Genomic DNA, 13642 nt, shown 5'->3' with positions numbered 1-13642 from the left:
TCAAGTGGCCTTATCAAAAACCTTTTAATTTTTAAATACAGACGTTTTACTTCTGTTTTTATCAAGCTAATGCATTTTTTTCACCTCTGCTTGAAGCACTTTCCTTGTGTCATCTGCCCTTTAAACCATATTTTCTTCTTCTATAAGTCTGTGAGCATCGACATTTTAATTTCTTTGCTACTGATGTTTTATGTACCCTTTTCCATCCCATGTATCTCCTCGTTTAACTGAATTATTTCTTTTTTCTGAATACTATAGCAGCTTGGGAGGGTTGTTCCTCTTTTTCAACTATTTCCCTTCCTTCTATATCAGACCTTTACCCTCTACTGAATGTGGATAGACTGGATCTGTGTCTGGTCAAGGTTCTTCATTTTTATATAGCTTACAGAGTACATTTTCGTGACTTTATATTCCATGGCAGCCCACCTCCCATCATGATCTTTCACCTTCTACCCTTACTAGTTGTAACTACCTTTTAGTTCAATTGGTCTATTCTTTCCTACGTTCTTCCTTGTTCGATGTTTCCTTTCATCATAATCAACACCTTACTTTCCTTGCTTCTTGTCTTCTTCATCCAATGGAGGAGATTCTACTCCCTTGGATGCAGACCACTCCTATCTTCATCATATGACGATTCCCACTTCAACAACCACCAATGGTAATTTTTCAGACTTCAGTGTGATTGTAACTAGAAATTTTTTATTTATATTTTTTTCCATATTTTACCACTTTTTCTCATGAATCTCATCAAGGGTGAGTAGTATCTGACAAGGTATTATTTAACTGTAAATCTCCATTTTATCTTCCATGGCTTCACACAGTCAAAATTCAGATGGGGTGTTCCACAAGGTTGCTTGACGGTGAATAACATGGTGATATTTTGTTTCACAAACAGGCCTTTTCTGGACTGTCCCATCCATGGACTGCATAGGTAAACCAGAAAGGAATTGTTGCTCATCTCTGCCATGCCTGATGTGAACCATTTAATGTGGTCTTCTTTTCAAGACAAAATTTCATAATCGCCCATTTAACTGTCTTAAATGGTGTCATTTCTTCAGACTCTGAAATGTATTGTCACTCTCTTTTCCTCAAGTGGAGTATAGGTGTTCTTACCAATTTCCAGTGTCAAGCTTCTGGGGGTGGTTGACTCTGAAGGTCACTCACTTGAAGGGGTTTCACAAAAGAAGATGGCTGTAACCATTCACTCTTTATTAGGGCAGCACTGTTCTGCTCATGTAGATGAGATGTGGCATTCTATTTCCATTTTACATGGCCACTGGATTTGAACCCATCATCTTACTATATAAAATGGCCTCCTGATACCATTTACGTTAACACTGGAGTTGAGCTGTCAAAATTGCAGTTCATCTCCTTGATTGGAAACTGTCATCCTACCCTCACATATATGTCAGTACCCACAAGGAGGTTTGGAACCAGAACGAACCAATCATCATAAGTACTCCGTACGTTTGGGTTGTCTGTCGTTCTCTCCTGATTACTGTATCTGTGTTGTAGATCATAGTAGTAGTATGTGGCATTGTTACAGTTATATCTCTGACTATCCCTCCTTCTCTTGTTATGGGGATGTTATTGCCTTTGGATGGTGCTGGTCAGTGCCACATTTGGGGAGTTGATTCCATATGATAGACATCTGTTCAATATTAGTTGTTAATTTCTTGATTGGTGGATTCTTGGATTTGAAGTGAAGACAGTATAGTTCTAATCTTACCCTATAATAGATGATAGTGTCCCATAAGAAGGTTTTAGATGTGATTTACTTACCAAGTATGGTCTGCTTTGCCTTAACAACTTTAAACTCAGGGACACATCCTTGTTTACCCACTTTACTCTTGTGAGACTGAGTTACCTTTGCTTACTCTGGTTAGGACCACTTTCCTATCATACTCTCACCCCACTTGGAAGTGCACCTTTCAATTTTCGCACTATTGTCTTAACATTGCACTTGTGTATGAAGAGAAGATGTGCAGATCTGTATCTCATTATCAGGGGGCCCTTTCGACAATTTCAGGGCTACCTTTTTTGTTCCCTCAACCCAGACCCTCATACTCAGTGTCGGATTCAAGTAAATCTTGTAAGAGGAGGTAAATACCATATCAGAAGTTATAAATTTCCTGTACTGAAAAAAAATGTATTTCTGGTAAGTACTTTCCTTCATCACACTCCCTCCCCACTACTATGGAGCTGATACCTTCTGTCAAACTTTGAAGTGAAGGTGTGATAGAGGAGTGTAGAGGGAGCCACATACATCTTATGAGCATATCATGCCGCTATTAGTTAAGAGATGAATTATTTGAGAGACATGTTGGAATATAGTAATTCCAGCAGGGGAGAGCAGAAGGTTTGTGACATGAGTAAGCAAACAGTTTATGTATAGAGGGCAGCACAATAAGAGAGTATTAAATCTCTTGTATATACACACTCTTATAAGTTTATTGACTATTTACATTCTCATTGTTTTTTTGTTTTTTCAAACATTATCATGAGTTGTTCTAAATTACACTTATTGATACGAAGTTTCGTTTGGAGAGGAAATAGAAATGTTATCGATTTTACTATGGATTGAGAATATATACAGACATTGATAAATTTCCAAACCACATGTGGAATTATTAATGTTGGAAGAATGGGTAGATATAAGTCATTTTTATTGGTTTATTTTGTATGAGAAGTATTTTTGTTTAAAAATGTTTTCAAATCAACTTGAAAATAAATTGTTTTGGGAAATACTTTTCTCTGAACATATTGTTGGAGTAGAAGTATTAAGTTAGATCTTTATTTTATTTTGATTGTTGTTGTTTTTTCAAACTATTGTATTTGTAAACATTAGCTTAACTTGTTAGAGAAATTGGTATAGTGTGATAGCTACACAACCTGTTATACGTCTTGAAAAGTGAACTTGAATGCACTGTTTTCCAATGAAGGTGTTTAACGTGTTTTGAATTTCAGTTTCATTTCTCTGAGGAACTTGAAATTCCAGAATCAGATGAAAACATCAGCCTTGAGCAGGTAAATTTTAAAAATTTCGAAAAATACAAGTTTTAAATAAAATTACAATCTGATATGGAAGATTATTTTAATCATTCATTTTAAATAGAAGAACCATCACTTGTTTTAATTTACATCAGTTGTTTGAAAAAATTATTGTAAATGTATATATGAAACTACTTGGTTGAAGAATAACTGTTAAACCCTGGAAAGATTTGTATTACATCACAGAATATCTATTATGTTTTCAAAAATGGCAGTACATGAATAAGATATTTAGTTTTGAATGATACTAAAAACAAAAAAGGTTTCATTAAACAGTTTCTATAGTTGGCATCATAATATTCAATATGCACTAGAACATAATTTAGTATAAAATATTTCTTATTGAATATATTAAACTTCATAAATACAGCTTATAGGTAAAGAACTGAAAAAAAAAAAAAAAATGTGTTTACTTGAATTGAAGTCCACAGAGCTAGATTCTCCCAGTGAATGTAACAACACAGCAAGCAGGTTGGCAGACACAGTAGACTGTCTCATAGAAGGCAGGATGAAAGCAGTACACAAAGAGGTAAGTACCTTATTAATACTGGCTTCTCACTTTGCTTTTGAAAAATGTACAGCAAATTTACAGGTTATTTTCATGCTTAAAAATTTTCTTTTCCACTTCAATGGTGTTAACTACGAAAAACACATTTGATCATTAAAATCTTTTTTTTCTCCAGGGACTGGTGCATTCTCTTTAAAATTCTTAGGGACAAAAGGGAGTAGAGCTTCTTTGTTTACATGTAAACAAATGCAAAATTAAAGAAGCCTTACTTATACAAGAACTAAAGCCATAATTAAACCAATGTAAAGGAATAGGTTATTAATTTGTACAGGAAAAAAGTAACATCCAACTTCAAGGCTCCCTACAATCCTGTATTTGTTTATACTCTCGTTTCTAAGCCAAGTTTTCAGCAACTCAAGATACTCCCAAAACTCATATAATGTCTGGTAAATGAGGTAGCCATTGACACAGAAAGTGGTGTGTGAATGATTTAGTTTGTGTAAGTACTCCTCCAAAATGTGTTTCATGTGTTCACCAGAGGGGCACCATCTGCATGAAAATTGTAGTGTCACATATGTTGCTGCAGAATGGGAGAATCATGCTGGTTGTGTAAGCATTTCACGGTATTGTGCAGTCCTTATGAGAAGTAAGGAATTTGACATAAATTATGTATAAAATATTATTATTAGTCAGGCATAGCATAGTTTTTTATACCCTTCTATGTTATTTGGTTACAGAGCCATAAACTATAAAATCAGAATCTTCCTGCCTGCCACATATTCTCTTTAACAAATTGCTAGTGGTTCTTAATGACATTTTACACTATGCTATTTATCACCAATAAAATGCAATATTGTGTTATTTCCCATTCAGAAAATTGTCTCATTAGCTTTAAGTTCAAACTTTATTCTCATGGTCAAAAAAAATTTGTCAACAAAGGACTTGTAATGGTTATTGAAAATTTATATTTTGTTAAGGTACAGAAAAAGTTATAGAATGGATAGAAAAGATCAGTTAGGAGTCACAGGCTTGTTCAATGGGCCTGAGCCCATTGCAAGAAGGTTAATCCTAAACCATTTGTACCACTCCATTCATAATATTATGCTTTGACATGTTTTGCATTTGTGAAAGTAAAATGGGTGGATGCTTCAGCCAGTTACCTCCATTTACTTGCTGGTCAGTGAATCTCAAAAGAAACTGATTTTATCTTCATCAAACTTTACCATCTTTACCTGTCAATTTTCAATAAAAATGTTTTTATTGGTTAATGGAAAAAACAATATTGTTCATGCATGGTATGTTTAATTGATTGTCTCTCTTATGGTTGAACTTATTTTTCTTCATTGTACTCAGTTTCTGTTTTGCTTTGGCATCACTTTGGTCAAGTGTGAAGTCATGAAAATTTTTTTTAATCACAGCTATGTTCATCTTTACATACAAACTTGTAATTTATAATATAATTACTACATAAATACCAACATGAAATATTTTTGAAAATGTGCATTTAAACAAGCATTTATTTTTGAAGAACTATTCTGTACCATTATTATATAATAACTGTTTGATGAATGGAAAGTCTGGATTACTTCACAGGCTTTTTACAGGAGACTTACTGTAAAAAATAATTAAACATCTTATTGTCAGATTCTGTTTGATAGGGTTCTTTTCAGAAATGGCACCTGACTGAAGCAGTTAGCGTAATTGGTTCCTTCATTCTAGAAAAGTACAGTCTAATCAGCAGACATATAAAAATAGTTTATGTATAATTGACAGGTGCTGCACCAATATTTTAACTCTTCAATGATGTTTACAAATGCTACTAGAATTTTATGCCTCTTGCCTCCTCCTTCATTTGACAACCACTGAAGTGGCAGGCAAAACAATGCCAAAGATATCCTCTTAACATTTCAGAAACGTTTGCAATATAAAACAATATTAAGGATGTCCTTTAAAACCTCAGAAATGTTTACAGCACAAAACAGTACTGAAGAAATTCTCTTAGAATACCAGATATGTTGGCAATACAAAACAATATTGAGGATATTCTCTTAAAATCTCAAAAAATGTTGGTATTAAAAAACCTATATTTAGCACATGACTTGCCTTCTTCTGATTCAAATTTCTGTCATCAGGCATGTTCATTCTTTCAACGATGGAGGTATTATAAGTGATGGTCAGTCTTGTTATTTATTGATAAAAGTGTAGCTTGTAGCTCGATAGTTAGCAGTGGGTTGTATTGACTATTTGCTTTCTCGCTTCCTAGTGGCAGAGCAGTATATCTTTGAACTTAAAATGCTAGAATCTGAGTTTTGATACCTGTGGTTGGCAGAGCACAGACAGCCCAAAGTGTTACTTTGTGCTGAATTTCAAACAAAGCTACCATCTCTCTAATTTACTACCTATAAATTAGAGATGCCTAGCACAGGTAGCCTTTGATTAGCTTTATTGAAAATTCACAAACAAATAAAGCAAGTGGTCACCAACTGACTTGGTAAGAAATACTCTCAGGTACTTTTTTTTGCATTTATTAAATGCTAACATTTATAACTGTTTCAGTCAAGGTGTAGAAAAGTGTGTGGTGACACTCTGTGTTAATTACATTTAAATTATTGGCTTAGTGTCCTTTAGCAGATCTGAATGAAATGTTGTGTTAACACAGATACTTTAGTGTTTAATTTTAAAGGTTATGTTTTTGTGATTATTTCAGATTGCTCTACTCAAACATCAGCATAATATCTTTGAGAAACACCAAAATATTGAGAGAATTTTATTGCTGTGTACTGTTTTTCTACAAGTATTTTAATAACCAGCTATTATTTTTCCATCTAAATACACTGTGCTGCCTCGTTGGGTGAATCTTTCAATAAAGGTAATTAGGTTTCATGTTACAAAGTGCTGTATAAAACAGTATATTTTATTAAATGCTTTTGGTGTGTGTGTGTGTGTATATATATATATATAAACTTAAAGAAATATATTTTTAATTAATTTATAATTTACTTTATTCACTCCCCAACCTAAATGCACTGTGAGTATGAAAACATTACTTCTTGGTCAGAGGTCATTCTTGCTGTTCATAGAATATCAGTATTTTCAGAAAAAAAGGCCAGTTAAAATGTGTATAAATACAGATTAACACTAGTTTCAAATTAAATATAAATCATGAAGTTGGTAATATTTCAAGTTTCAGGTTAAAGAATATCAGTCACAATACCATTAGTTTCTGGCTAAAGATTAGTTGTAATGTCAGTAGCATATTAGTAGTTTCAGATTAGGTGCCAGTTATAATATTGGTAAAATATCAATAGTTTTCGGTTAGGTTAATTGTAATGTCATTAAAATACCATTAGTTTTAGGTTTGTTCATTTGTAAAGTCTCTAGGATATCAGTTGTCTCAGGTTAATTCAGTTGTAAAGTCATTAGGATAACAAGAGTTTAAAGTCAGAGGTCAGTTGTAATGAGAATAGTATATCAGTAATTTCAGCGAATAGATCAGTCATAATATCTGTAGTATATTCATAGTTTCAGGTTAAAGGTCAGTGGAATATTAATGTTTCATGTTATAAATCAGTTGTAATGACAGTAGTTCCTAGTTAGAGGCAAGTGTTAGCTCATGCTAAAAACTATGAAAACAATAATATGAATGAATAAGACATTATGTTAAAGGGAAATGTATAGCTTCTTTCGCATGCAATAGTCTGAGACATTATTTTTAGATTTAGACTGATTTGATTAGAGGTTTAAAAAATACCTGTAGTGTTTTAAATTATGGACTGATTATATTTAAAAGCAAGTGTTAATTTGAATAAAATACAATTTACCTGTTTCATGAAACAAATCTAATCATGACTAAATGACAGTATCTGAAATGTCATTACTTAGTTTCCAAATGCCATTGGTGTTCAACAATAATATCAGGGAATTATAATCTTTGTCTTGTTTATAAAACATATCTGAATATACTGAATTGTCATTACTTGATTCCTGTTTATAGATATTTATTTAGACTTATTGTAGAGTTAATTATACAATATCTTTTGTAAACAAATATAACAAATCTAATCATGATTGGATAAACTTTTATTACCTCAGTTCCCACATGTCATCAGTACATAAGAATAACAGAGTATCACGGACTAGTTTATTTGAAATCAAGTAGTAGAAAAATCTGTCATCCCATTTTTCCTTTCACCTCTAAAAAAAACTTGAAGATTTTTGACTTCAAAGTTGTACAAAAGAAGTAGTTTTGTGTATTTATCTGTCTAGCAGTAGATGATTTTGGCCATTTTACTGAAAAGAAAATAATATTGCCGGTTTTTATCCTGGTAAGTAAAAGATTATGTAGCTTAAAACAAATTTCTTAATCTAATGTTTCTGTTTAAAATTATGTGTACGTAGATATACATACACTCTTTTGTTTCTTTCCTAATTTTAAAGTATTTAAATATGTATACTTTTATGCATAATTTGGCATAACTATATAAATCTTTTAAAGAACTCTTTAATAAGTGTAGAGGTTTATTTCAGTATGAAAATTGTATTATGTCTTTGTAAACTTGATGCTACTACTGTGTCTTCATGTTTATTTTGTATGTATTTAGAGTTGCTGAACAACTGAAGAATTCTAAATGCAATGTAATCCTTGCACACTGCAACTAATACTTGGAAATATGTATTAACATCATCATCAGGGTTTGGTTGTTCTCTTAGTGCATGGTATTTAAGAATGTATAATTTTCAGCAAATTGCCCAATGTGGCTTTGCTATAAGAAAACGTGTATAATTTTAGAACATGTGGTTGTTATCTCACATGGAAGTAAGTGATCTGTGATTCTTGATTATTTGTAAATACTGTTAATGTAAAGATAAAAACATATAAACAATGAATATTTTTCACTACTACACTGACTATAGACATTTCATTATAGTACTAAATTGTTTTTTAAAACCACATAAAAATAAGTTTTTTTGTTGATAGGAGAGTTATAGCTGTATTGACCAAGTATGTTAGAGATTTGAAAATATGTGGATCTGTTAGCAGAGATATGGTATGTGAGATGTATGTATTAGTGTGAAACAAAGGGATATGTAAGTGATATATTGATTCAAGTACTTATGATATGATATTTGAAGTTTACTGTTAACAAATGGTTGAACTTATATGAAAATGTAAGTAATTCATATAAAAATCTTATGTTTTGATATGTTCTCTTTTTAGTATTTCCTTTGATCCTGAAGATCCAACCAACCACTTGTATGTTGTACAAACTATTAACTAGTTCTTCAGGAACACTTCAATAACAGTTTGGTTTGGTTTATCCGAAAATAAGTTGAAGAATCCAAATCCCTGGTCACTGTAGTGTGTGTGTCATTTTCACGTGCTACAGACTCATCATTAATTACAAAATTAAAGTTTATGTATTTTTGTGAATTATTGTTATGCTGTTTATATATGAGTTTAAAATTATTTTTCAAATATTCTTGTTAATCAAAATTTTTCCTAGAGATTGGTGATTTAGGCACAAATTGTACTGTGATAATGTTTTAAGGATTTCAAAATAACTAATTTATTATGTAAGAATATTTTGTAAATAAAAAATTTTTCGTTTGCATGATTCTAACAAACAGTTTTCTGTATTATGTGTAATCTTGTGATAAAAGTACATTTACAGCTTCAAAAGAGTATAATACTGTGTTTTCTGTATTCTTGGTTGAAAAGCATTAAGTTATGACTTAGAGAAAATTAAAGTAACCAACAAATATTAAGAAAAGGTTTACTGTGGTTTAGCGTAATAACAAATTATCCTGCATCAGTACAAAGTGTGATTTAGTTGTGTGTATAATATTTTACATGAGTGAATCTAGTGTCACATTAATACATCTTCATATGACAAATTTCTTGAACTAAACCACAGTAACATTTCCACTTCTATTTGTGCTATATCTTCTCATTCCATAACTGAACAGTGAAGCTGAATTTCCTAATGAACATAATACATAGCTAACTGGAAAATAAGAAAGGTATATATGGCATAAAACCCATATCTCTCTCAAAACTTACAGATGATTTCCTAAAGAATTTGTTTATTTTTAATGTTATGCAAAGCTACACGAGAGTCCCCAATTTAGCACTATAAGACAAATAGGGAAGGCAGCTAGTCATCACCACTAACTGCCAACTCTTGGGCTACTCTTTTACCAATTAATAGTCGGATCAATTGTCACATTATAATGCCTCCACAGCTGATAGGGCGAGCATGGTTGGTGTGACAGGGTTCCAATGTACAACCCTCACTTACAAGATGAGTGCCATACACAAATACCTGTACCAGGTCTTCCGAAAGAAAGCCAAGAACTAAAGCTAAAGATAAGGAAAGTAAACCAGAGAATAATAAATCTAAAAAGAAAAAAGATTATTGTTTGTTTTCTTCCAGATAAATATATCATATCTATGTACAGGTTTAAAATGGCATTGCAACTTCAAAACATATGCAGCCAGTATTTTAATGGTTATATACTGACCTGGATTAAAATGTAAATATAATCCAAAACCTAACAGCAAAATAACTAAATATTACAAACTGTAAAACAATCTAAGAAGAGTAACAAGTTTAAAAAACAAGAAAATAATAAAGTTAGAAATAATAAAAGGTTCAAAAGAGGAAAAATAACATTAGAAGAGTAAAAACTATGGATTAAAAACAAGAAAATAATCTATAAATAATATGATATTTTCTACCATTTTGAAAATATATTTTGGAATGAATAAAGCTGTTGTTTAATATTTGAAGAAAATATTATGGAAACAGTAAAACTGTAGTCTAAAATTAGAGAAATAGATTTCAAAGACAGTTTGGCCATAATCTAACATTTTAAAATGGACTATGATATGTGTTAAGAATGGTAAATCTGTAATTTGTGATCTTCAATGAAACATCTTGAAAACAGTCAATGGACAGTTACTAACTGGGTAACTACTTGTACGAAACTCTTTCATTTCCGTCTTACACAAAATATATAAGAATGTGACTGTAACTGAACCCATCTCAAACGTATGAGGAACTTCAAGTTTTGGAGCATTAAGACACGTATCAGTAACAATATGATAGCAATAACAACAGCAAAGTCACTGATGACTGCTCTTATCTGTAAAAATTCTAATAAAGAGAATATAAGCTTTTTTTCACAAAGTTAAATAAAACAGTATTTATCTTTAAAGCATGAAATCTTTTGGCTGATGTAATTTCTACAAAAAAACAAGGAGAAAGGGAAAAGAAGAAGTCCAATGTTGTTAAAAGAATAATACAAGTTTGGTAAAAACAAATACTTCATTTTGAAGAATAGTAACTAATATAAAAAACAAAGTTCATTAATTTTATAGAATAATCTTATTTTGAAATAAACACCATCACTGCATTAATAACTTTGTTCTATGTTAAAATCTGATGTGAATGTTACTTCATAAAGTAGTACCATATGTTACTATCATTATGTTGACATAATAACAGTATCTTTACAAAGAAAAATTAGAAAAATCTCATTACCCTCTTCTATAACATTGCAGTAATTTACTCAAATGCTCTGTAGGAAGAGACTCTGCCCACCACCCCTGTGGCTGGAAACCAGGTGTGGTAGGGACTCCCAAGCTCCACTAGTAGAATACAGGGATAATGTGCACTGTGAAGTCCAGAGAAACAGTGCAATATGTGAACCACTTTTGCTAAATTTTTAAAAGCAAATCAACCTCGATTCATTTATTATGATGATCAGCAGGTATGGAGAGAATTCTTTTTGGCATTGCCCATGATAGTCCCCAAGTGGTAGTCCAGCATAAAGTGCTAATACTATCTGGAAAGCTCCTAGATGATCTAATGGAACATCTCATTTGTACAGAGCCTGCTGCAATAAGAATTAATAAGTACAGTTAACTTGGTTATTTGTATAGAAGTTGATGGATGAAAATACACCTGTCTGAGCAACAGTTGCCACAAAGTGAGCTAGAGTGAAAAAAATAGGTAATGGACCCAGGAAGTTAAAGAAGCAAAAGGAAGAGAAAAAATATCATTCACCCATCCTTATAATCTAGCAAGTGTAGTCAAAACGGCTGTAAGGGGTAGGCAAAACTGTCAAAAATTCCAAATCATGTAAATAATGCAAGATAAAAGTATTGAGAGAAATCCACATACCAGTCTACATGATGTCCTCTAAAAGACGTTTAATCAGATGGCTAAAAAAATGTGATGAATCTAATGAGATGTGACTTGCAGAAGTTTTCTTGCCTGTAAAGAAAGTCTAGAATAAGCAATATAGATAAAATTTGAAGCCACCTTCTCAAAGTAATTGAGGATAAATCTTGGGAAACTGAAAACTAAAATCAGACGGCTAAAAAAATGTGATGAATCTAATGAGATGTGACTTGCAGAAGTTTTCTTGCCTGTAAAGAAAGTCTAGAATAAGCAATATGGATAAAATTTGAAGCCACCTTCTCAAAGTAATTGAGGATAAATCTTGGGAAACTGAAAACTACAAAATTAAGTGTTGATTTCTCGTGCTTCTAAAGAAGTTAGTGTGATCCACATAACACCTCAAGGCTCTGACAGGACAAAACAAATGATCTGAGTCTGAATTAGGTTTATACATGAAAAATAGCTAGCAAATGAATTTGCAAAAACGGATTTGTCTGCTTCCTTGAGTACCAAGAGCCATTGGAAGAAAATACCTGTCAGGAAATAGCTGGACAAAAGTGTCCACTACTCCAATCACTGATGCCTACATGCTAGCAGCAACAACAATTACTGTTAGGGAAGATTTGTACATTGTACATGAGGCTAAAGATTTGAATAGATGTTGAGATAAAGCATGTAATATCACCTTAATATCTCAGTTTGGTAATGAAAAAGGGTGTTTGGGATAAAGAGCTCTCAATGATCCGAAAAGGCCAGATAATACTGGACGTTTAAATACTTTCTAAGGTTTAGTATATAAAAGAGTAGTCAATAAAGCTGCCTTAGATAAAGTGATACTAGATGAAGCTAGACCTTTCTCAAAGAGCCAGGTTTAAAATTGAGACATAGTGAATACATTTGGGCAGAGCAAGTTCAATTTCCTTATGAGATAACATTGGCAGTAAGTGTGCCATTTTCATTGATAAATAGCCATTGTAGATCCACAGATAGATTGAGACAAATACAAAGCAACTTTACATTTTAAACCCTGATGCAAAGGACAGCATAATTTCCATGCATGAAGTTTGAGCTTAGTAATGCCAGATAAGGGCTGCCTCAACAGACACAGCCATAGAGGAAGTGACAGAGCCAGACATTCTTGAAGATTCTTGTAGAAGAAGGAACCACGTTTGGGTCAGCCAACCTGGTGCTACCAACAGTACTCAATAAGTAGTGGATCAAATTATAGCCAGAACTCTGGGTAACAGATAACCTGGGGAAAAAGGCATAGAGATGCAATGCTGCTCAATTTCGACTAAATCCATCTATCAAAAAAAGCCCGAGGATGAAGTACTGGAAACCAAAATGCCTGTAGTTGAGAGTTCTATTGAGTGGCAAATGAGTTAATAATCAAAGTCTCAAACTGAGAGAAAGTCCACCAGAAAATCTCACAATGGAGCATCCATTCAACTGGGCTAAGAAAGTTGACCTGCTATTAAATTCATCGTCCCTGGAATATGGCAAACCAGGAGTCTGACTGAATAGAAGTGAGCTCAGTGGAGAATACCCAAAGTTCAAAACATCAACAAATCTACAAGACCACTGTATAAATGTCAGAATGAATCACAGTAACTTTCCCTTTCAACAGATCAAGACCTTGAACCATTGCTTGTTGAACAGCAAAAAGTTACAGAATATTGAGATTGAAGGAAGATTTATTTCCATCCATAATATCTGGAATTTTTAACTACCAATATACACACTCAATTCCCGAAAGGAGGTATCTGTGAAAAGATAAATATCGGGATGAGCAGGGTGGTACAGGAACACCAACAGCAGTGTTGGTCTAGTCTAAATACCACTCAAGATCTGGGATGATATTAATGGTTGTAGTACAAGATCCATTGATTGCTTAGGT

The 13642-nt window shown here is 32.6% G+C and overlaps 1 protein-coding gene across 1 annotated transcript; it reads left to right on the top strand.

The window, feature by feature from the left end:
• The first annotated feature begins 2302 nt into the window (after positions 1-2302).
• On the top strand, positions 2303-6362 carry LOC143242220 (uncharacterized). The gene is made up of 4 exons (XM_076485587.1): positions 2303-2359; positions 2968-3027; positions 3476-3580; positions 6267-6362. Exons 1-4 carry the CDS (start codon positions 2303-2305, stop codon positions 6360-6362), a joined length of 318 nt encoding a protein of 105 aa, XP_076341702.1.
• The last annotated feature ends 7280 nt before the right edge of the window (positions 6363-13642 follow it).

Source organism: Tachypleus tridentatus, unplaced genomic scaffold, assembly GCF_004210375.1.
Source record: "Tachypleus tridentatus isolate NWPU-2018 unplaced genomic scaffold, ASM421037v1 Hic_cluster_2, whole genome shotgun sequence".
In the NCBI taxonomy this organism is placed as follows: Eukaryota; Metazoa; Arthropoda; class Merostomata; order Xiphosura; family Limulidae; genus Tachypleus; species Tachypleus tridentatus.
This window is presented reverse-complemented; position numbering and strand designations above follow the sequence as displayed.